The sequence below is a fragment of the Rhamphochromis longiceps genome, linkage group LG2 (assembly GCF_057381845.1).
Source record: "Rhamphochromis longiceps isolate RC_006_pf linkage group LG2, R_longiceps_female_GT1.1, whole genome shotgun sequence".
NCBI lineage: Eukaryota > Metazoa > Chordata > Actinopteri > Cichliformes > Cichlidae > Rhamphochromis > Rhamphochromis longiceps.
In genome coordinates this window covers 29,654,063-29,675,830 of record NC_140558.1, presented here as the reverse complement: position 1 = coordinate 29,675,830, position 21,768 = coordinate 29,654,063, and the positions used below count along the sequence as shown (strand labels likewise).

At 42.3% G+C, this 21,768-nt stretch overlaps 1 protein-coding gene across 3 annotated transcripts in view; it reads left to right on the top strand.

Annotated features, from left to right (window-relative positions):
- The window catches only part of unc5a (unc-5 netrin receptor A), a 160,569-nt gene that overhangs the window by 96,103 nt on the left and 42,698 nt on the right, over positions 1-21,768 (top strand). For 2 of the 3 annotated variants that reach the window (XM_085421966.1, XM_085421961.1), the window contains exons 3-5: positions 13,911-14,054; positions 15,697-15,800; positions 17,046-17,226. In XM_085421966.1, coding sequence (XP_085278092.1) covers positions 13,911-14,054; positions 15,697-15,800; positions 17,046-17,226 — 429 coding nt within the window. Of the gene's footprint in view, positions 1-13,910; positions 14,055-15,696; positions 15,801-17,045; positions 17,227-21,379; positions 21,548-21,768 lie in introns of all 3 variants that reach the window. The other variant, XM_085421955.1, reaches the window with a different exon arrangement.

Here is a 21,768-nt window from a genome sequence, read left to right as displayed (position 1 = left end):
CTCTAGTAATTATAGAAAAACTGTGTGTGTAACTTTGTGTCTGTTTCTGATGATCATGAGTGTCAGTAAAATGTGACTTCCACATAGATTTTCATTTGCAGTTTTTATAGAACTGTAAATAATATTTATGTTTAATGAAGCTACATTCTGAGTCATCATCTGCAAAAGCTATAAGTTGATATTAATACAAATTATAATCTTGGTAGTTCTTTCAAGGAAAAATAAAATGTAGAAAGAAATGGAATTAGGTAGAAAGACTTTTAGCCTCTGCTTTTCCCCAGGCTGTTTACTGAACGCTGGATGTTGTGCTCAGTATTTACATTCGCCTACACACCTTCATTGGATTACCAAAAACTCCTGCCTTCTAACTGAAACAACACTGCTGGCCAAAGGCCCGAGAGGGACCAAAAGATCGTCAGGAGGGAGGAGGAAGTCTTAATGTAATTTGTATGGCGCAGAGCACTCAGCAACCAGATGGGAGCTAGGCTGGCTTTACCTGAAGCAGCTTTCCTTATTTACTTCAGCGCCCAAGGCCATGTCAGACAAGGGGGAGAGAAACATGTTAGCCCGAGCAAATTATCACGGCTTTCATGTGGGTAAGCTTCTATCAGATCCTCCCACTCTGCAAAATGTAATGGAAGCAGAAGCAAAGTGCTCAGGGCCTTCACCTCCGACGTGTTCTCATTCGCAGTAGGACAAGGTGTATGTGGGAGATAAAGGAGCAGGTCCCAGTCACTCCCAGCCAGAAGACTGTGGCATCAGGAACATTTTGCTCTTGCCAATCATCGGGGGTTAGGATATTGGATGGAGAGTAATTACAAAAAGGGCACTTTGGTAAGGGCACGGTGGTAAATCACGGCACTGCCTCTGTGCAGTGTGTGTGTACACGATTAAGAAAGGTTAGGCAAACTAATTATGGAGGGACAGTGTAAATAGGAAAATCCATTGCTTTGAATTAATGTCCATTTGATGTAATCAGTTCTGGCTTTTGTACGGTAGCTAGCAACCAGATAAAAATGTGAAATACATTAATGGAAACTCGATTTTAATGTCTGGTTTTTGATGTCTTTGCTCGGGTGCAGAGAAGAGCTATTCTGAAGTTTTTGTAAATCATTATCACGTTCTAAACCCGTGAACACCTGTGCAACTAAAAACAACTTGAGCGTCATTTATTCTGCACTCTGCATTCTTGTGAGAATGTGTGTGCACTTAGCGTAGTGTTGTGTCACTGACGAATATGGCGGTGGACGTTGGGATTTTTTGGGGGGTTTTTCTTGCATTGTGAAGATCTCGCTCTCCTGGGGAATACAGAGTGTGTACATGATTATTCATTACTGGTGAGCTCAAATCATTTTCACTCAAAAATGTCATCTTCTTCCCATTGTGCTGTGGCCTGCTCTGCAGATCTTTTTTGGATTTTTTTTTTAAATGTGAAATTTTGTTTAAAAAGTAATTGGTTTGAATCTAATTAAGCCGTCTCGCCTTAGCATTCCAAGTAATCATTTTTATTGTGTTTGATTGCAAGTTAACAATGGAAAAGGACACATGAGGAAGAATTATCTTAAGTGGTGTAATAGTTTTGTAACCAGACAGAATACACAATACTAATAACTGCAGTCTGGTGTCATAGTAAGGGACCTGACCTGCTGTTAGGCTACTGCTGTTGAGCTTTTATTACATTACTAGTGGAAACGTGATGGGACACTGAGGGGATTTGGCAAATTGTAATGGTGTAGCTCAATCGGGGTGCGATGATTTCCCCCTCTATACCCTCCTCTGCTAAATTATTTCTATGCCCCTTGTGGATGGACTGTTCCAATGCCCCTTGACTCAATGTACAAAACAAACGACAGTAATATCAGAAATTAACTTTCACTTTCAGCACTCCCGATCCCATGACAGTTGATGACACTGCATAGATTGCATGCCAATCCAACTTTCCATCATGCAACCAAGCAACTGTTTCAACGTGAAAACTACCACTAACTAAATAAAATAGAAATTAAAAGGATTCATTTAAAAGTGATAATCAAAGCCTTATCACCAAGATCAGAATTACCCACAAAGGTGAGATCTGAAGCTTCTTATTTTAACTTGATGAACTGCAGTTATGCACTGGAGCTGCTGTCTGTGACATCGTACAGTTAAAAAGTGTTGCTATGCACAATTCTGTGAACAAATGTTATGGACAGGGTTGTTGGCTTTGCAGAGGATGGCACAGCTGCTGTCACGGGCTGATGGAGAGAAGCAGCCACGCTCTGTGTGAAAAGATCAGCCATAACCTGGCTGTCATTCAATGCATCAGTCACAAGTTAGAGCTTGCGGTCCGTGATGCTGTAAAACACATTACAAAGCACAGTTACTTTCACATATTTAATGACTTAAACTCAGTCTGTTTTTGATTTCTGTAAAGGGAGCAGTGCCTGCCTCCCTCTCTGGCAGGAGATTTGCACATGGGGGTAAAAGAGGGAACATGGCAACTTGAAGAAATAATCCATTATCACACTGTTTTCTTGTCTATCTACTATATTTAAAGATTGAAGTCAATATCACTGTGTGGAAAGGGAATTTAATTCTGTTTTCATTTTATTGAAAGGTTTGATTGGATCGTCTGAAAAGGGAAAAATGAGATGGAGGAAATTGCAGATATTCATTTCATGAAAAATTGTGTTATATTTGTAAACACTTTTTTCTATTATTTTTTTTAGCATGTTTAGTTGAAGTTTATGATTCTTTAAATGTTATGCAGACAGCAGTAATAAACGGGCCACTCCAACATGATTATGGTCCCTCAATTTAATGGGGGACGGGCATCCCTTAAGCTCTCTACATAAGTAAAGAAAGCATGTATATTAAGAATGGCTGCATTCCACTTATTATTTTTGTGCATGCTATCCAGTCTTTAAGTCTGACATCATTAGCCGTTTCCGGGTCCAAGCTATGCTTCAGGTCCCAACGTCGAACGAACACTGCGGCATCACTGAGAGTTACAAACTGTCTAAATTCTTTAATAAAATGGTCAGTGTGGCTGCTCCACCAGGTGTAACAATTAAGTTTAACATCCAGGCATCCTCGAAAACAGAATTTATATAATTCAACTGAGTTAGAAGTTAGCAGGAAGTTAGCTCGCTAGTTTCCACCCAAACATAATATACCATGTTCTGACTGAAAAAAATAAAATGTACAGCTCTGCTAACACTTTCAACATAAATGAAGACAAAAAAACTAAACAGCAGTGACGTTTGTAGGGTTACTGAAGTTGGGCTAGCTGGTATATAATGATGTGCTACGACGTGGTGGCTAGCTACACAGCTATGGTTAGCATATTAAAAACACATTAGCACAGTGAAGCTGGAGGATGAACGCTAACTTTTTTCCCACTCGATAAAAGTTAATGTGAGGGTTTCTGATGGTTAGGGACAAATGTAATCACATGGCAGGATGCTGCTGTAAACAGACCAAACTTTAGGGTGACCAACTGTCCTCTTTTCCCCGGACATGCCTACTTTTCACGTTCTGTCCGGGGGGATTTTGGAGATTGATTAAAATGTGCGGGTTTTTCTATGGGCCTACAGAGGCCAAGAGCACCCGTATGTGTGATGTCATCCCCCTGCGGCATGTGACTGTGGCTCTGCCTCACAGATGGGATGCAGCTAGGGTTGCCAACCATCCCTTAAAAAACGGAATCGTCCCGTATTTAGAAACAAAAGTACACGTCCGGTATTGAGCTAATAAGGGACGCACTTTGTCCCGTAATACAGTGATAATCAAAAGTAGTCTATAAATGTTAATGGAATTAACGCTTTGTTGGAAAACATAATTCCCAGCCCCTCTCCTGCTTTGTGACCAATGAGCTGACAGCACACTTATGACAATTCGAGTATGACAATTCAGATTACCGCATTGGTCGAGGAAAGGTCGCTTACAGAGAAAATACCGGAAGACAACAGATGACCACAACAAGAAGCATGGCCAACAGGGAAACAAACGCAGACATTGCGGTGCAAGTCTCGGACGACAGTACACCTAAAGCTGGACATACACTGTGCGATTTTCAAACTGCACGATCGACTCACAGGGGTTAGAAGTTTGTAGGTCACGATGCAGGGTCTCACACTATACCGCCCGATGCTCTGATGCGACCTGAGTGCTCACACTGTGCCTCCATAAAATGAAGGTTATAACAGAAATTCTGTCGCTCGCTCTCTCTGTCTCTCACTCACTCACACACACACACACACACACACACACACACACACACACACACACACACACACACACACACACACACACACACACACACACACACACACACACCACCACCATCAACTTTGCTAAACTGCTAATGAAAAACATGATCAGGCAGCTGTGATTGAGCAGCAGTGTAAATCCAACTATTTTCACGGTTGTTGTGGTCGTGATAATTTTGTGATGCCACATCGAAAAGGCTCGGATGAGCTTTCCAAAGTTCTACAAGTTGTGCCTCCATCGCTTGTGTCCAGATCACACGCTGCACTGCTGTGCTGCACCGTCTTTTTCACCGACGTTTACGTGTTTGCGCGTGAGCAGTGTGAGCAGCTGCGGTGACACCCTCACCAGCGATTGATGATCGGGAGCTGCTCGAGGTGTTAATCGCTTCTCGTTACCCCACGTATACTACACAATGCACGATGAAGGCCAAAATTGGGCCGATCACCAAATCGGTCGCATGACTCAAAAATCGGCTCAAAATGGGCCAAAAATCGCACAGTGTAAGCCCAGAATTAGAGCAGCAATGTTTGTTCGCTCAGAGAAAGAAAAAAAAAAAAAGGCTGCAAAAGTACAGGGAGGAATGGGAAAAGGAAAACACCTGGCTGGAAAAGTGCACGATAACATCTATAAAGCGCACTGCACTGTGTGTCGGCGCACTTTTTCCATAGGCATGCTTCTAATGGTGGGCACATGAAGAACATGAGGGGCGTGAAAGGTCGGGAAACCCTTAACCAATTTCTTGTCCACCAGGCCACGGCAGAAGCAGATATGGTATGTAAACACTGGTTTGTTTTTTTAAACCCTCTGGTTAAGGTTAATATGGGCATGTGCAGTGAATATCAGCGCTATGTGGCCAGAAGTGTGATAATATAATTTATTTTGTGTAATAAACAACTGCAAGGATAGATGATTACAACAAATAGATGACTAATGCATAAAAGTAATACATAGATGAATAATGATGATGAGTTAAGCTCATGGGAACAAGCGGGTTTACAAACAGGAGCAGCTGATTAGCATTAGAAAAGCTGAAATAATACCTCAACTGAAGCCAATTGTACTAAATGCACTAAATGTGCACTGTTACAAGAATGATTTTGTTCTATTGTTTTCTATTAATTTATATAATTTTAAGTTAAGCAGGACAGAGTTCTTTTAAAGAAAGATTTACTTATATTCTCAAAAGTTAAGCATGACAGGCTTCTGTTTAAGAAAGAGACCTGTTTTATCGTGTTAATGTTGTTATTTTGAGCTAAAAATAAATGGCTAAATGATCATTTGTTTCCCATATGGTCATATCACAAAGAATATGCATCTGCTTAAATCAAATTCAAGTCAAATGGTTAAAAAATAATTTCACACACAAAAAAAAGAGCTACCACACTGGGAAGGGTGAAGACAACTGGGTTGCCCGGCCCTGGCCACGAGGTGTCCCTTATTTATTTTTCAGGGAGTTGGCAACCCTAGATGCAGCGCACCTGATGATGTTTAAAACAGCGGTCCCCAACCCCCGGGCCTCGGACCGGTACCGGTCCGTGAGTCGTTTGGTACCGGGCCGCGAGAGTTGAGGCTCAGGTGTGAAATGTATAGTTTTCAGGGTTTTTATCGGTTTTCAGCGTTATTTTGTTATCGTTTTTATCGTTTACTCGATTTTCCTGGGTCTTTTCACGTGTGTTATGAATAAATTTGCTTTTTTTCGGTACCGGTACTAGTTTTATTTTGTTGTATTTATCCGCGACACCTTAAAGGCCTGTCCATGAAAATATTGTCGGGCATAAACAGGTCCGTGGCACAAAAAAGGTTGGGGACCGCTGGTTTAAAAGATGCCAAAGCGCAAGTGCAGCCTTTCAGACGGACTGCAAAAGAAATTTCCCTCGTACCGTCCCGGTACTGGTAATTTTTCTTATACAGATGAGGCCTTATTTCTTTACCATAATTTAATTTCAGAGGGTTTTGAGTTATTATTTTGCACTTGTTGACTTGTAAAAGCCTATATGACATTTTTTTTATTTCACCATTCGTTAACCGCACAGAGAAGGCATCGTTTAATATGTTAAAAATTTCTTTAAGCAAACAGTATTATTAAAGTTCTTCATGACTGGGCCAAGTGTCCTCTTTTTTTGGAAATCAAAATATGGTCACCCTACCAAACTTCAGTCAGGAGAACAACTGAGAAATTCACAGTTTAACCAAACGTCAGTCTGTTCTCTATTAAAACACTTTTAGTAAATGAAGGTTGTGAAATATATGAAATTTCTTTGTAACTAATTAGCCATACACTCATGTTGCCTTTGCTAATTAACCATGTGACGCTGTGGTTAATCCTTGGTTAAAGCTTTTCAGTCTGATGAAAGCCATCGTGTTTAAAGGTCCTTCAGATAAAGAGTAACCTGGAATTACATCAAAGTAATGGAGGTTATTTTCTTCGTAATCCAATCATTTGCTAAAATCTTTTTTTTTCTCTTTTGTTTTTTTAACAAAAAAATTTAAAAAAAAATGTTATGACTTGAACCGTGGATTTGCAAAATCATTAAACTAATTATCCGGAAATATTATCTTCATAAATGAAGGTAACCTTCAGATAACAATTATTATTATTTGTATTATATTATCTGTCTTTCATCCTGCGTCCTGTACTCTTCCCCCTCTGCTGTCAGATTTCCACCTGAGTCTCCTTGGAGTGGCATTGGACTCAACCTAGCCGGATTGATTGGAGCACTACCTGCTTGCCTGTTTGTCAGCCATGAATAATCTGTAACGACATTCAGAGCATCAGCAGAGGCCTTGCAGCATGCATTCATTGTGAAAAATGGACAGCTCAATCAAAAGAAGCTCTTGAAAAGCTGGTCATAACCGGAGGCAGAGCCTTGACCCAGAACACTGTCCCACTGACTCGAGTCGCAACCTCACCAACATCCCTGAATGGAAGGTCCTAGTGTATTCCTTGTGAACCAAGCTCCCCGCTTCCTTATCCCCTCCCCCAGCTGTTCCCGTCTGTCCTGCTCTTTAATAGAATCATGCTTTATTCGGAAGGCCACGTTATCCTTGTCAGGAGAGGCACGCTTATGGCACCACCTGCCATTTTAAGCTCTCGTCGTCACCTAACGTGGCCCACTCATCACTGGGCTGCTTTACATGATAATGGAAGTTTGAAGACTGGATAAGGCAGTTGTGCCCTTGGTTCAGTGACATGGGGTTGCAGCTGTAAATACTGTATAGGTTGGTAGGTGACTGTGCTTTTGGATTGATTTTGACAGGCTGTTTAGTGAGCTCCAAAGTTGTCTTTTTTGCCAGCCTAGCTTGATGTCTGGACTTCTTTCATGTAGGAGAGGTAAATTGGCCAGCGGAAGAGCACATTGTTGGTTTCGTAAAAGGAAGCTTTGGACACTTGTGGTGCCGTTGATGACACTGATGCCATTTGGTACAAAGAAGAACCACAGGAGGAAATAAAACCCTTAGAGTATGGCTTTGACCGGTTGCCGGGATGTGCAGACAGTGCATTCTTAAAAGCGTTCATCTGTGGTGCCTCCCATCAACCATTGTGAACTCTCTCCCTTGAAATGGTGCATTCCCCTGATGTAGAGTCACCCAACCCTAATCCTCCTATATCCACTGATGAATCCCACCCACACACACTGTAGGGATGCTGCCTAATTGAATTTCCTTGGTCACAATGAGCGCCCACTCAGGACCTGCAAGTTCCAGTCCTTGCCTTTGATAAGCAAATGACCCCTATGGAATTGAGGTCAGAGACTGCGAAAACAAGAGTGAGGGAGAGAAAAATAAAGTCCTGCACTCAGACAAGCCCAATATCGACTCACCCGGGATTGAGTCCAATGATGTTTACCCTGTGTGTGTTGAGCCCCTGTTGGCTCAGGGGGAGATTCATCCTACCTACACACACACGCAGAGAAAGATGTCTGTGCTCTCACAGTGTGACCCCGTCCCTTTTGTTCATCGTTACACTCCTTGCACATTTGAATGGAGTGCATGTGTAAATAATCTTGTCTTCGTTGCAGATTAAAATAAAAACACAATACAGTAATTCTGGATGTGGCCTGTGTGCGTGTCTGTGTGTGTGTGCCAGTGGATCTAGTAATAGCTTGTATTGTACTCTGTTGCCTGAAGACTCCATCATACAATAGTAAGGTCAGTTTATTCATGAACTGAACCACTCTGCATTTGCTTCAGTCTTTTTTATTTCTTCCATTTCATTTTTTTTTTTAAACTCAGGCCTTCTCAAGGCAGAGCCATGTGTGTTTTTTGTTTGGGGTTGGGGGTTTTTGTTTGCTTTATTTGTCTCCGAGCCCGAGCCCGTGGCCTTGATACTTTTCCCAATCCTTCTTTTTGGATAAAAGCATCCTCTCTCTCTCTCCCACTCTCTGCTTTACACAAAAATTGTTGATTACCATAATTGTTTGTGTTCAGGTAAACGAAATCACGGGGAAATAAGGATGCAATTTTCTTTGGGAAATTGGATAATTTTCAAAATCCAATTTGTCTCCTCATATTTTTATGTTTAAGTTTGATTTGGGCACTAAAATCTCTTCAAACACCGCTAACGGTCTGTTTGAGGCTTGAGTTAATACTGTGCACCTTCAACAGCTCAGAAGCAGCAGCAGCAGTATGATTTGCTGACTTTTTCCCCCTCTGGGTTTTGCCTCACTGGCAGCATTACATTGCCCTATTAAATTATTTTAAATTGAGTTTGTAAGCACCCTGTGTGTGCGACTCTGCTAAAAAGGGCACAGTACTCTTCCCTGCATGTATTTCAGGTAAATCTACAAATGTACAAATGATTATTTTACAGTTGTTATGTGTTTAAATTTGAATTTAAATAATTACCAAGGAACAACACTTTGCTATCAAAGATGCTCTGATTGGGTCGGTTTAGTGTTTAATAATTCAAGTTTGCTAAAATTAACTTTAGAATTTATTCAGGTGGCACAAGTCAGTCTGTTTTCAGGATCACTTGACAAAATTCCAAGAAGGATATTGTTATTTAGGCTTTCTAAGAACAAGCTAGACTTCTGGTAGACCAGGCTCCATTTGCACGCCTTAAAAAAATGCAGCTCATCATGCAGAGAATATCTTGTGAGCCATTTAAAGTAGTACAAGTAGTGAAACGATTTGTGAATGCATCAAGCAGAAGATTAGCAGAATTCAAATTTTATATGAAGCCAAAAGTTTAAGATGAAGAGCTATCTGTACTTCTTTTTTATATCTATCTATTGATCAATCGATAGAGATATAGATAAATCTGTCCATACGATAGTCAAACTCGTCCCATACTTTGCAAGCATGTCTGGAGTCACTGCTGTTGTTAAGCTACCTACTGGCAACCACGTGGAACTCACGAATCCCCCCTTTCTGACAGTATGTGTTTCGATCGTTACTAGTGAACATCCATGGAAATAAAGCACGTTGAAGTCGGATGAGTCTTTATGACGATACACCCTGTATATGTTAGTGCACCTTTCTACTACTGGGTCGGACCCCCTTTTGCCTTTAGCACTGCCTTAATTCTTCGTGGCATAGATTCACCAAGATGCTGGATTTGTCAGCTGTGAATCTCCCAAAGGTGCTCTATTGACATGGAGGTGTGGAGGCCGTTGCAGTACAGTGATCTCATTGTCATGTTCAAGAAACCAGTTTGAGATGATTTGAGCATTGTGACAGCTTTGTGCGTTACCCTGCTGGAAGCAGTCATCAAAAAATGTGTACACTGTGGTCATAAAGGCACGGACATGATCAGCAACAGTACTCTGGTAGGCTGCGGTGTTTAAACAATGCTCAGTTGGCGCTAAGGGGCCCAAAGTGTGCCAAGAAATGGTCCCCAGAACAATTACTCCACAAGTGCAAACCTGAAACTCGATACAAGGCAGGATGGATCCGTGTATTGATGTTATGAGAAATTCTGTCCCTGCCAACTCATCGGATCACACAATGCTTTTCCAATTTTGGTGACCCTGTGTGAACTACAGACTCTGTTTCCTGTTCTTAGCTAACAGGAGTGGACCCCAGTGTGGTCTTCAGCTGCTGTAGCCCATCTGCTTCAAGGTTCAACATGGTGTGGATTCATATGCTCTTCTGCATGTTTTGGTTGTAACAAGTGGTTGTCTTAGTTACTGTTAGCTTCTTATAACCTTGTGTGGCCGTTCTCCTCCGACCAATAAGATATCATTTCTGTAAATCTTTGCAGGGAAAATCCCAGTAGATTCCTAAATGCAATGAGTTGCTGCCATGTGATTGGCTGATAACAAGTATTTGAACAGGTACACCTAATGATGTGCCCAGTGAGTGCATATGCTTTTTCTTTGTTTCTGCAGCTTTAAAGCTTGTCAGGCGGGTAGTTGGTGTGAAAAGTGATATTAATTACCACAGGAGAGGACTCCACTGCTGGTGGCATTTGTGTTCATGTTTTATTTTTCTGTTTTTCCCAGTCCAATTTATTCCCATGCAGTGTTACAATAGTGAAGTGTACTTTCCAGAAATTGTATTCAAATGTGGCCTAGTAAGTTATCCCACTGCTCTACAAAAATGTAGAAAGGATCCAGCACTGGATTCACACTGTGTCAATCACATAATCACCCTTTAAAATTTTCTCACTTATTTCACTGAGGTTTGGGATGTGAGCTCATTTAGAAAATGGGCTGCAGATCAAACCAAAGGCTGCAGGAATCGTGCCATGTTTTAATTATCATTTAACAGGAATGTTAAGTGCACACTTTCAGGCAAGGAAGTGTAAATTTCCTCTTTTCCGTTCCTAACACCTTGAAGGCGGCGAGCATACTATTATAAATCAATATTAATATAATTGAGTCATAAATGTGGCGGTGCTCCACTTTCAGAAGGACAGCTTTCTAGGAATCAATAATGTGGTTTCTCCGTCAGTCGTCTCTGAGTCATTTTCATAAAGTTTTGTTTTACTCATAGCTGTGTTGATGGAGCAGACTTTGGGGAAAACAACAGTAAATAGCAGCCTGTCCGATCGTTATAAACTGCTGTAAAATTACAGACGCATTTTGTCCTCAAAGTGATGAGATTATTTTGTCCTACTTATTAATTGGAGTGAAATTGGACAGAGTGACTCACAGCAGTGTTACTGGAAGGTGTCAGACACAGAAAGCAGGTAATTATGGAGACAGGAAAAGATAAGGAAACAGAATGCAATTACCCTGGCAAGCAGAGCTTCAAATTGCTCTTCTTAGGATTTCTCACCTCAGGTTGCTATTGTTCATGCTTTGCATCTCCATACTGATCTTTATTCCTTTCACCCCCTAGCTCAAAGAAGGAGGAAGGTTTGCATTAATCAAACGAATTGCTACTGTAATTTGAGCCATACCGAGCACTGAATATCACTTTATACCAAATTTCAAATTCATGTATTTAAATATATTTTTCTAGCTTGCGCGCATAAACTGCTTGCTGTGAGCTCAATGTAAGTCAGGACGATCAGATGTTTCTGTACAGATTCCTCAAAATAAACGTTCGTTTAATGTTCAGGTTTTAGTGCATGCTTTACATTAATTTTTTTTTCCCCAGTTTTTGCTCTGCAGCAGGTACTCACCCATATATAATGTGCGTTTCATAGATTTTATTACTTACATGCACAAAAGAACAAGTACACACTTGCTGTGTACACCAGCAAAAATAAAATGTGCAACTTCTCCTTCTCAAAGCGCTTTCTGGCATACAAGATAGAATTTGCACATTACTGCAAAAGTAAATATACATCCAATAAGAAGCGCTGCTCTCCTGAGTTTGACATTTCATTTAGTACTGTGCTTAATTTTTTTTTTCTTTGGAATCTATAAGATGTAGCTGCTGAAATAAGCGTAATCCTTAAGTGATGTATGTAAAGTTAAAGCTACTGCTGTTGCGTACACGTGTACGTGTTTAAGAGGAAAAGCCAAATTTCCCCATGCCGCTTATTTGCAGAAGGAAGGAAGGTTTCTTATGCTCCATTTGTTCATGCTCTGCAGTGCCCATTTTGTTACTTTAGCCATTTCTTTAGCTTTTAGGTGCTCTCTCAGCCTGCGCCGAACACTCTTGCTGCACACACGGAGAACAAACACACATGCTTAATAGAGGTAGTGGACCTTCAGAAAGACAACGAGAAAGAATAAACGAGGATTTCTCAATCCAGTCTCGTGTTGGAATTGAGTCTAACTTTTTTTGACAGTCTCTGGCAGGCTTTGTAAAAAGGCAGAGTAAACATAAGAGGATCACTTTCTCTACTTTTTAAATTAACTGCGAGCGAGCATGTTGGTGAAATGTTGCACACAGCACGAGGTGTTGTTGATGCTCGGAGTGGTGCTTCGGGGCTGGATTCACTGCACATGGACTCACATTTACTGTGATCACATATAGCAAAAAATCCGCCGCATTTAGACACTAATACATGGCGGTCTGCCAGTGACCCTCACAGCTACTTATCACTCTGTGTGGCCTCCGGCGGTGGAGCCCGTCCTCCTCCTCTCGCCGACAGCTCGTGTCATCATTGGGCCAGCCTGGGCTCGTGCAGTCATGTGCAGTACGCCTCAAATTATTTAGCAAAAAAAAATCCCAATTTATGCTTTGCTGGTTTGCTCGGATACTCTTTGCTGTGAAGTCGTGATGGCGTAATGGAGCACGCCTCACTTCAGTCAGGTTCAGTCTGGAGCTGGAAATGATTGTCACCGTCAAATCAAGAGTATGTCAGAGTGCTTTTGTGTGAATGGAAGTTAGAAAGTGGCTTTCCATTGAAATCTGAATATAGTGCACTTTGTATGCGGCTCCTGTTAGTCTCCAGGATGTGTCCTCTGCGACTCTAAAATGTGTTCGTATGAACGCCTCTCTCCAAAAGACAACAAAGAGAACAGATAAGATGGGGTGGGAGGGAGAAAGCTGGAAGCTCAAGGAAAACACGGCAGTCTCTTTATCAGGGCGAAGACAAAGTAAGGCACATGGTAGGGATCAAGGTCGCAGCTCAATATATAAGAATTACCCATGGATTACAAGTCCCAAGTAGAAGGTCAAAAGAAAATGAAATGAAAGATTGCTTCTCAAATATAAGAAAAAAGAAAAGATACGACTCTAACAACGCTGTGTTGTTTGGACGGTTTAGCGGGTTGGATTTTGTCCCAATTTTTCTTTGTTTAAAGAAGGCTTCTGTTTACATTCCTCTAGAAAAGCAATAAAGCCACTTTTGCCCCGTGTTCCAGCGGCGTCACTTATATCAACACGGTTGTGGGGAAATGCTGAACTCGTCCCTCCTCCTGGTTTTAATAATAGAGACGTGGATTATGTTGAGCATTTTTGTTTGTCGAGTGCTTGTTTAGCACTTCCTTGTTCCTTCCTAACTGTTGCTGTATTCATGCCCTCCAAATTACACCAAGGATAGCTGTGAGGCTCTCTTCTCATTTAACAAGCACTCTGTTTATGTATGATTATAGTTCTCTGCTTGTTTATTCTTCCTCTCCTTTTTTTACTTTGCTGGTTTAGTTCAAGGTACAAAATGCACTTAAGGTATCAGTTCAGCTCATTTGTTTCTGTTTTTGTTCTTTTTTTATTTTTTCCTTTGAGAAGTATTTCTGGCCTCTTAGCTCGTTGCTGCTGTCAAAGCCGGGCTTGTCTTGTGTCTAACATTTTGACTCTTCTGGGTTTTTGCTCTCCAGCGCTGCCAGTCATGCAGGTGACAATCGAAATAACCAGGCAGCAGGTGGAGAAGATCTTCGGACTTGATGAGTACTGGTGTCAGTGTGTCGCCTGGAGCACCACCGGAACCCAGAAGAGCCAGAAAGCATACATCAGGATTGCTTGTGAGTGCACTGTCAAATGAGCACTGCATCATTACAAATCCAAAGCCTGCTGCCTAACAAGGTGCTTGTGTATTGCATGTCGGCATGTAATAAGAGAATATTGTGTTTTCACCTTGGGTGGTTGGGAGGGGGAGACTAACTTTCATTTAACAATTAGCCCAGAGAACATTATGATCTGTTGCACCACAGTGCACTACTGTGATTACAATTTAGTTAAATCATCTTCCTGTGATGATACTTGTGAGAAGAAAACATCCAACCCCGACAGGAAGAACCCGAGAATAATGTATCTGCTCGAGGAAGGTCTTAAAAAAGAAAAGGGTGAAGCTCTAAATTTGAGTATTCATGAGCATATTTTCTGCTGGATACAGTATATCAGAAATGATCCCTATGAAAGTAACTGAAATAAAAACAGATTTGAAATTTATTGCTGTGCAGCAATCATAAATCTGTCTGGGGAACGCAGACACATCCCTCGCCGCAGCCTCAGAAGCTTTATTAGAAGAAGCCATTTTACATTTGAGTATTTTAAAACATTCCGCCTATTAATTCCCACATAAATATGTATTATTCCAGACAGAGCCAAACACGGCACCGTCTCCAAACCACCAGACGTTTTGAAAACACACATTCATTATCCATCCGTGTGTGAGAGCTCAGCAAAGTCAGTTAGATGTAAGATAAGGACACGCACATGCTTGAATAACGATGCATAACCAGGCGATCGCATCGGCGAGGTTCCCACGCACGCGCCTGTTCGCTCGCGTAGGTTCGAGCCTTCCAACACTGTTACATCTCAAGTCTCCTCCAGTCCAAATTTATCAGCTTTAATTAAATCGAATGTCGTCAGTTTCTCCCTGCCTCTCTTAATGTTTTCTCTCAGTCTGATTGGTCGGGACAGGCTCAACATCTGTTTAAAGGAATTCTCACAGCTGCACCCTCAGCCTCTTACAACACAATAACGCATTGCTTCGCTCCGAGTTGAAACCCGGGGTGAGCACATCAAATTTGTGCCAGTCCCGCCAGCTATCGGCGGCCTGTCTGGCTCATCTGATACAAATGGATCTACATTTATTTCCCCTGCAAGAAATGACTGTTCCCAGTTTTTACCTGTGTAATTCACAGCTGGGGCTTACAGACAAATATATACTAGGACTTTGTGCAACAGTAAGTATTCAATGAGACGTAATGTGAAGCCCCATGCAGTCAGCCAGGCTTGCAGGAGCTCTTGTCTAGGCGCCTCAGGGCTTTGTTTTCGTGTGGCTGCTCCAAGCCGTCATACAGATGGAAGCTGGAGGCTGGCGGATGCCGGGGAGAGGAGAGTGGGTGGGAGTGAGGGGTAATGCAATTGCTTTTGCTTGATGCCGGGCCCCTCTGGCAGCAGACAAGCATCTCTGAACCAGCCAGGCAGCTTGTAATAAGCAACATGGTTGGTGCCACCGATCCCAGTGTGGCTTAGGGGCCAACTAGAGTGCAACATGCTCGGCGAGGCCACTGACGGACATTTCAAGAGCTGCAAATTTAGACACATCACCAGGCCAAGTTATTTGCAGAGAGAAGTGTTTCTTTCAAACCTTTGCAAGCTTTCACATCCTAATTGGTTGTTTCTCTACTTTTTTTTTCTTCTTTTCTTTCTTGTAAGACCTGAGAAAGAACTTTGAGGAGGAGCCGCAGGGTAAAGAGGTGGCATTGGACCAGGAGGTGTTGCTGCGCTGCCATCCCCCCGAGGGAGTGCCACAAGCCGAGGTGAGACACGGATAGGGGAGATATTTATAGGCCCGAATCTGCCATCCATTTACCCTTTCCTCACCGAGGGGACAAAGACCGCAGAGTAGCTCAAGATCAGCTCCCTGGCATATCCCTCCATTCCACCAGGGGAACAGACAACCCTGTTCGGATAAATTACACCTCTAATTATTTGCCCTTATTGATTTATTATCTCTCTTACATCTCTGGGAAGCTGTATATCACGTCGTCTCGTCACATCACTCAGCATTGGCTTGGAGGCTTCACTCCCCATTTGGCATCTCTAAAGGCCTATGCATAATTAATGGATCTATTTGCCTCACTCTTTCCTTATCTCATTCGGTGTATCTCTCCCGCCTCTCCATGCACTGTATCTCTTGTTCTGCTCAAGTCACACTCGCTCTCTCTCTCTCTGTTTCACCGTGCCGTGCGTGTGTTTAGAGGACCAGACCGGGGCCAGCTGTTTCACTTCATTCGCTGCATCCTCCCGGTCCCAGATAGGCACTAACTGCTCTAATAACAGCACAAGAGGAGCTCAGGCCAGCCGCTCAGACAGCCCAGAGACCAGAAACCGCAGACTAGCCAATCGCAGATCGACAGCGTAGGGACAGTTTGCAGAGAAATAGGAAGGAAGGTGCCAGCCGCAGTTCAGCAGAAAAGAACATCAGAGTAGAAGTCACGACGGGGGGAAAGCGGGGATGGTGCACCAGAGGAAGTAGGCCCAATTATATGCGGTATCACAACTGGCAGTAATACCAACAACAATGCTGCCGCACTGTTGCTCCTCTCGAGACAGAACAAGGTCAAGTGAGAGCAAGAAAACAAGCAAGCCAATCTGAGAGAACACCAAAAAAGAAATAACATCAGTTTTGGCTTCTTGCAAGAGGGCCCGGAAACTTACACAAAGCACGATCAGTCGTGTTCGCGGACAGCTACAGAGACGTCCAGCAGCTACAAAATAAAAGCTGCACTCTTCCCCCACAAGAAGCGAATAAATATTCAAATCAGCAGGGCGTTAAATAAATTGTATCTCAGTACTACACCAGGCCGCGTCTGGTCATCTTTTGTCTGTGTGATTGCATCAGAAAAGAAGTACCTCGCTGCTTCCCCCCTACACACATACACCCGTCGACGTAGAAGTCTCTCATCCACATCATGTCTGGCCACTGTAGAGCTGTATGGGGTGGTGGCGAGCTGCTGTCTGTCGAGTTGCAGTGGATTTTGACCGCTGAAATCTGTTTTCAGGTGGAGTGGCAGAGAAACGAGGATGTGATCGACCCAGCGAGTGACCCCAATTTTGTCATCACGCCCGACCATAATCTCGTCATCAAAAAAGCCCGGCTGGCCGACACCGGCAACTACACGTGCGTGGCCAAAAACATCGTCGCTCGCCGCAAAAGCACCTCTGCCGCGATCCTTGTCTATGGTAGGTGACGACTTCTTTCAGCAGATGTCAAAACTGTGCACAGAGACTAGTGCCGGGGTCCGGGCTCGATTGAGCTTCCAAATATACAAACGCAGAAAACTGCTCGGATGAATCCTTTTAAGCTTGCACGCCGCTTCCCTTGCCCCACATTTCCACATTAACCTTTGCATGCTGCTGCACGGAAGATGTGTGGGCGCAAGTCTCCCGTCAGCTCTTCATACTGTTACATTCAGAGTTTACAGTGTAGTTTTTTATTATTACACTGTGTTTCACATATTTGACATATGGTGACAAATTGCATACATCAGCTCTGTTTTTCAGCAGCGCAAGAATTACACTTTCATAAATCACTACATAAAGAGAGAGTGGTGTATCTGCACATTAATTACCACAACTTAAAATGTTACTGGCAGCCATTCTGCCAAAGCTGGCAGTCTCTGATGTCGAGGCTGCCATCTTCCTCCTCCTCTGTAGTGGATCCAGTATGAGAAGAGAAATTGAATTAACAGCAAACTGTAAATAATGACTTGGCTTGATAAGCAGACTGGCCTTTATTAAAATGCAGAGAAACAGCATATTTACTATCACAGAGGATTCCACGGCTACTGGCACTACAAAAGTTTTGAATACATTACAGCCTGGCGTAATTCTCAGCTCCACGCGAATAGAAGATGGAAATCACGAGGGAACGATTGATGAAAACAACATTGAGAATAATAAATGGATAATGTGACACAATGCCTGACACGGGGTGTGTTTTTTTTTTTTGTTTTTTTTTTTAGTTAAGGCTGCCAGAGAAAGATGATACTGCGATGCACTGTAGGGGCAGAGCAGCAGTTCTTGTTTATTATCTGACACATCAGCTCAGAAAACACAGTGCATGCCACAAATAAGAGGCACTACCTGTTCATTTTCTATATTTAAATCGTTCTTGTTTTTTGATACCTGTGTAATATTGTAATAGGAAGTTATATAGATTAGGTTTACAAATAAATTCCACAGAATGGGCAACTTGGGATGTACGGTGGGGTTTTTAAAGCCTTTGAATTTGCTGTTTGACCATTCAACCAAAAAATGAAATGTGCCAAACATGGTAACAGCTCCATGATGGTGCCGTTGCAGTTCAAATAAAGCAATATCAAAAATAAAAGGCGGTAAATAGATAAATACTCGTAAATTAAGTAGTGAAGGATAGACGAGGATGGCAATAGTGATCGCTAAACATAATCCACTGACTCATAATAATGCAAAATGAGGACTCTATTCAGTCCTGTGGAAAAACTAAGTACACCCTTAATGCTGTTATAGGGTAATTAGCAGCCAGGTGCTGCTAATCAAATGCACTTAATTAAAGGACCATCAGCAAGTGTGAGCGCCTCAATAAAAGCAGAACCTCTGACAGTTTGCTGGTCTGGAACATGCAGGTGTGTTAACACAGAGTCTTCCTGGGAGTGGACGTCCCAATAAATTCAGCCCAAGGTCAGATTGTGTAATGAGAAGAGAGAAAAACTTCTTCTTTTTTTTTTAAATTCAAGAGCTACATATCAGATTCTGCAGTCAGTATAATTAAAGAAAGACTGGGGAAAAAAGGCTCATAAAAGTGAAAAAGAGTATGGCAGCACGACCAAACCACAAGACCTCTGCAACAATGTTCTTTAGATCAATGATGTTTGGTCATAATGCACAACACCACATATAGTGAAAAGCAAACACAGGTTATCAGCACAAATACCTCCTACTAGCTGTTGAGCACGGTGGTGGAGGGGTAATGTTTTGCACTTGCTTTACAGCCACAGGACCTGAAACCCGTGCAGTCATTGAGGCAAGCAGGAACTTCTCTGTATACCAAAATAATACATACAAGCCATCTGTCTGACAGCTAAAGCTTGGCCTGAATTAGATCATGGCACGGGACAATGATCCAGAGGAGAGCTGCAAGTCTATAACATGTAGGCGAGACTGATGAAGTCGTACAGAAAACAATTATGTAAAGTTACTGCTGCTAAAGGTGTTTCAGTGACTGAATCATTGGGTGTACTTAGTTTTTCACAGGAATTCATGGAGTCCTTTGAATCTGTATCTTTTCATATGACTTTATGTCTTATCATGAAATTATGTTAAGATGAATAGTTGTATAATGTAAACTTGCTGTATGGTGGAAAAATAACATTTGTCTCAAAAGAAAACTATGAGGACTTTTAAAAATATGTGGAAGATGCCCGTCTGTATAAATCCTCATTGAATTTTGGCTTTTAGGATGAAATCCCATTAAGAAAACATGACCTGAATGTGGTTTTAGAGTCTTTGTGCACCAATTTAGATGAATTCGAGTGAGAGAAAAAGTGTTTGCATGATTTTAGTTAATGAACATAATCATCAAATCAATATTTAACAATAAAAGCATAATAAACAGTAAGTGAGCCAAGTGTGTTTCAGATCTTTGTCAAAAAGCTTTCGTTTTATTAGGTTAATTCTCTCTTCTTTTTTGTAATTCAACAAACCCAAAGGGGGTCCGAGCGTTACGGCTTTAAATGCAGCTGCAAATTAAGTCGTGCATTTTCACACAAAAAATGTGTTAATTTGGAGCATGCAGTCAGAACACATTATCATACATTCCTCTAAGCCTCCAGCATAAAACTAAAGAAGCACAATTATTCCTAATTGATTAGCTTGTTGTTAAAAGATGTAAAGAAGCAATCTAGGGCTGAATTAACTGTGAAGGCATGACCATACGCACTCTTTTTTTTTTTGTTTGCCTTTCTTGTGTTGTCAAACAATGATTTCCACGCAAAGACCCAGAAAGTTGGGAACAAATTGCTGAGTTGCTTGCATGTGCAATTTTATTTGTTTCCATCACACTGTTTGCTTGATGACGTTTATTACTGTCGCAGCACTGGTTTAGGATGATAGAGGGTTTTTAGCTAAACAAAAAACCTCAACCAAACAAAAGAAACTCTTGCTGCTTTTCACTTGCGTTGCTCTGAGTTCAAGAGAAAAAAAATCAGTTAGCTGAAGGTACCACAGTCTACTGTGCTAGTTAATCTAGCTATATGTAGCAAGTCATAATAACTGCTACTTTTCAAAGGGGGTTCAACAGGGGGCCAGAGATGCATTTTAACGAGGCCTGGCTGGTGTGACTGCACTCTGTTCTAAGAGGTAATCAGGGGCCGAGTTGCCTGGCAATTTACCTCGCCGTGGCGGGCAATCAATCGCAAAGAGAGGGCAAGGAAATGATTCAGCCACGACGAGCAGAGGGGAGTGTTAGGGGGAAATTAGGAAGGGAGTATGTACAGAGAGAGAACGACAGTGCTGTTCAAGTCAATAAATCAGGAATGTCTGAGGAAACACGGTAGATACAGGATGATTTGATGTAATCGCCTGGCATGATTGAGAGACATAGTACCAATTAAGTTGCAATGGATGGTTAAAGTTTGCTCTGACAAGTGGCGATAATAACAGAAATTCAGAGTTTTTTGAGTTTCTCGTCTTAAAAAAAATAAAAGAGGAATGAATTATACAGCGGTGGTCTCTCCAATTCAAAGATAAGCCTACTTGATTTCGTTGAATGATATGTTGTGGTGTGAAATCAGTGGCGAACGTCTGAAGGACGCAGTCCGAATATGTGGAACAACCGTGATGCATTTATATCTCAGCAGTGTGTTGGCTGTTCCCAGGAGGAGACGTTGTTGATGGTTTTGTTGCTTTTACGCATGTATGACTGTGACAGTGTGGTTTTAAATTGAATGGCTTTACAATTATGTTATTATATCCTCGTATTATCTCTGTGAAATTCAGAGGGGAGATTCTGATATGTAACGTGCCCACGAGTTATTTCGCAGCCTTCCTCAGAGGGGAAACCGGGAAAGCGCCGTCCGATTTTTCTGCTCCCTGTTGAAGCCATTTTGTTTCCACTGCAGTTCGTGTAGCTCCAGCGACCCTTTTGCTCTCGCGCTTCTGTTTGTTCACCTTGCAAAGAGCGTAACAGCAGTCTTGATTATTCTAGTGCAGCGCGCCTATTTTTCCTTAGTGCATGTCGGGTAATCCTGGCTGCTCTGTCCCTTCATTCATCCAACCCTCCCTCCCTCACAACCTTCCTCCCCCTTTACCTCACCCCTCCATATCCCCCCCTCCTCCCTTGGCACTGGTCTGACAGTCAATGGTGGCTGGTCCACGTGGACCACCTGGTCGTCCTGCAGTGCCGTGTGTGGGCGTGGCTGGCAGAAGAGGAGTCGGAGCTGCACCAACCCCACGCCACTGAATGGAGGCACATCCTGTGAGGGGCAGAACGTCCAGAAAAGTGCCTGTGTGGCCACCTGTCCAGGTAACTCCCAGGCAACCCTGTTTGTCCTGTGGCGCTTGGCTTCCTGTGGCTTCCTTTTTGCATTTTTTTGCATCTAGAAGTCATCACTTCATCTTTATTTTGGCTGCTTTTTTGTACCAACACAGTGTATTTTTTTTTCTTAGATGTCAGGCTTTATTGCTTCCTGCAGTTAGACCGCTTACACCGCAACGTCAGAGCCTATTAGTCTGCACAGTAAGGCT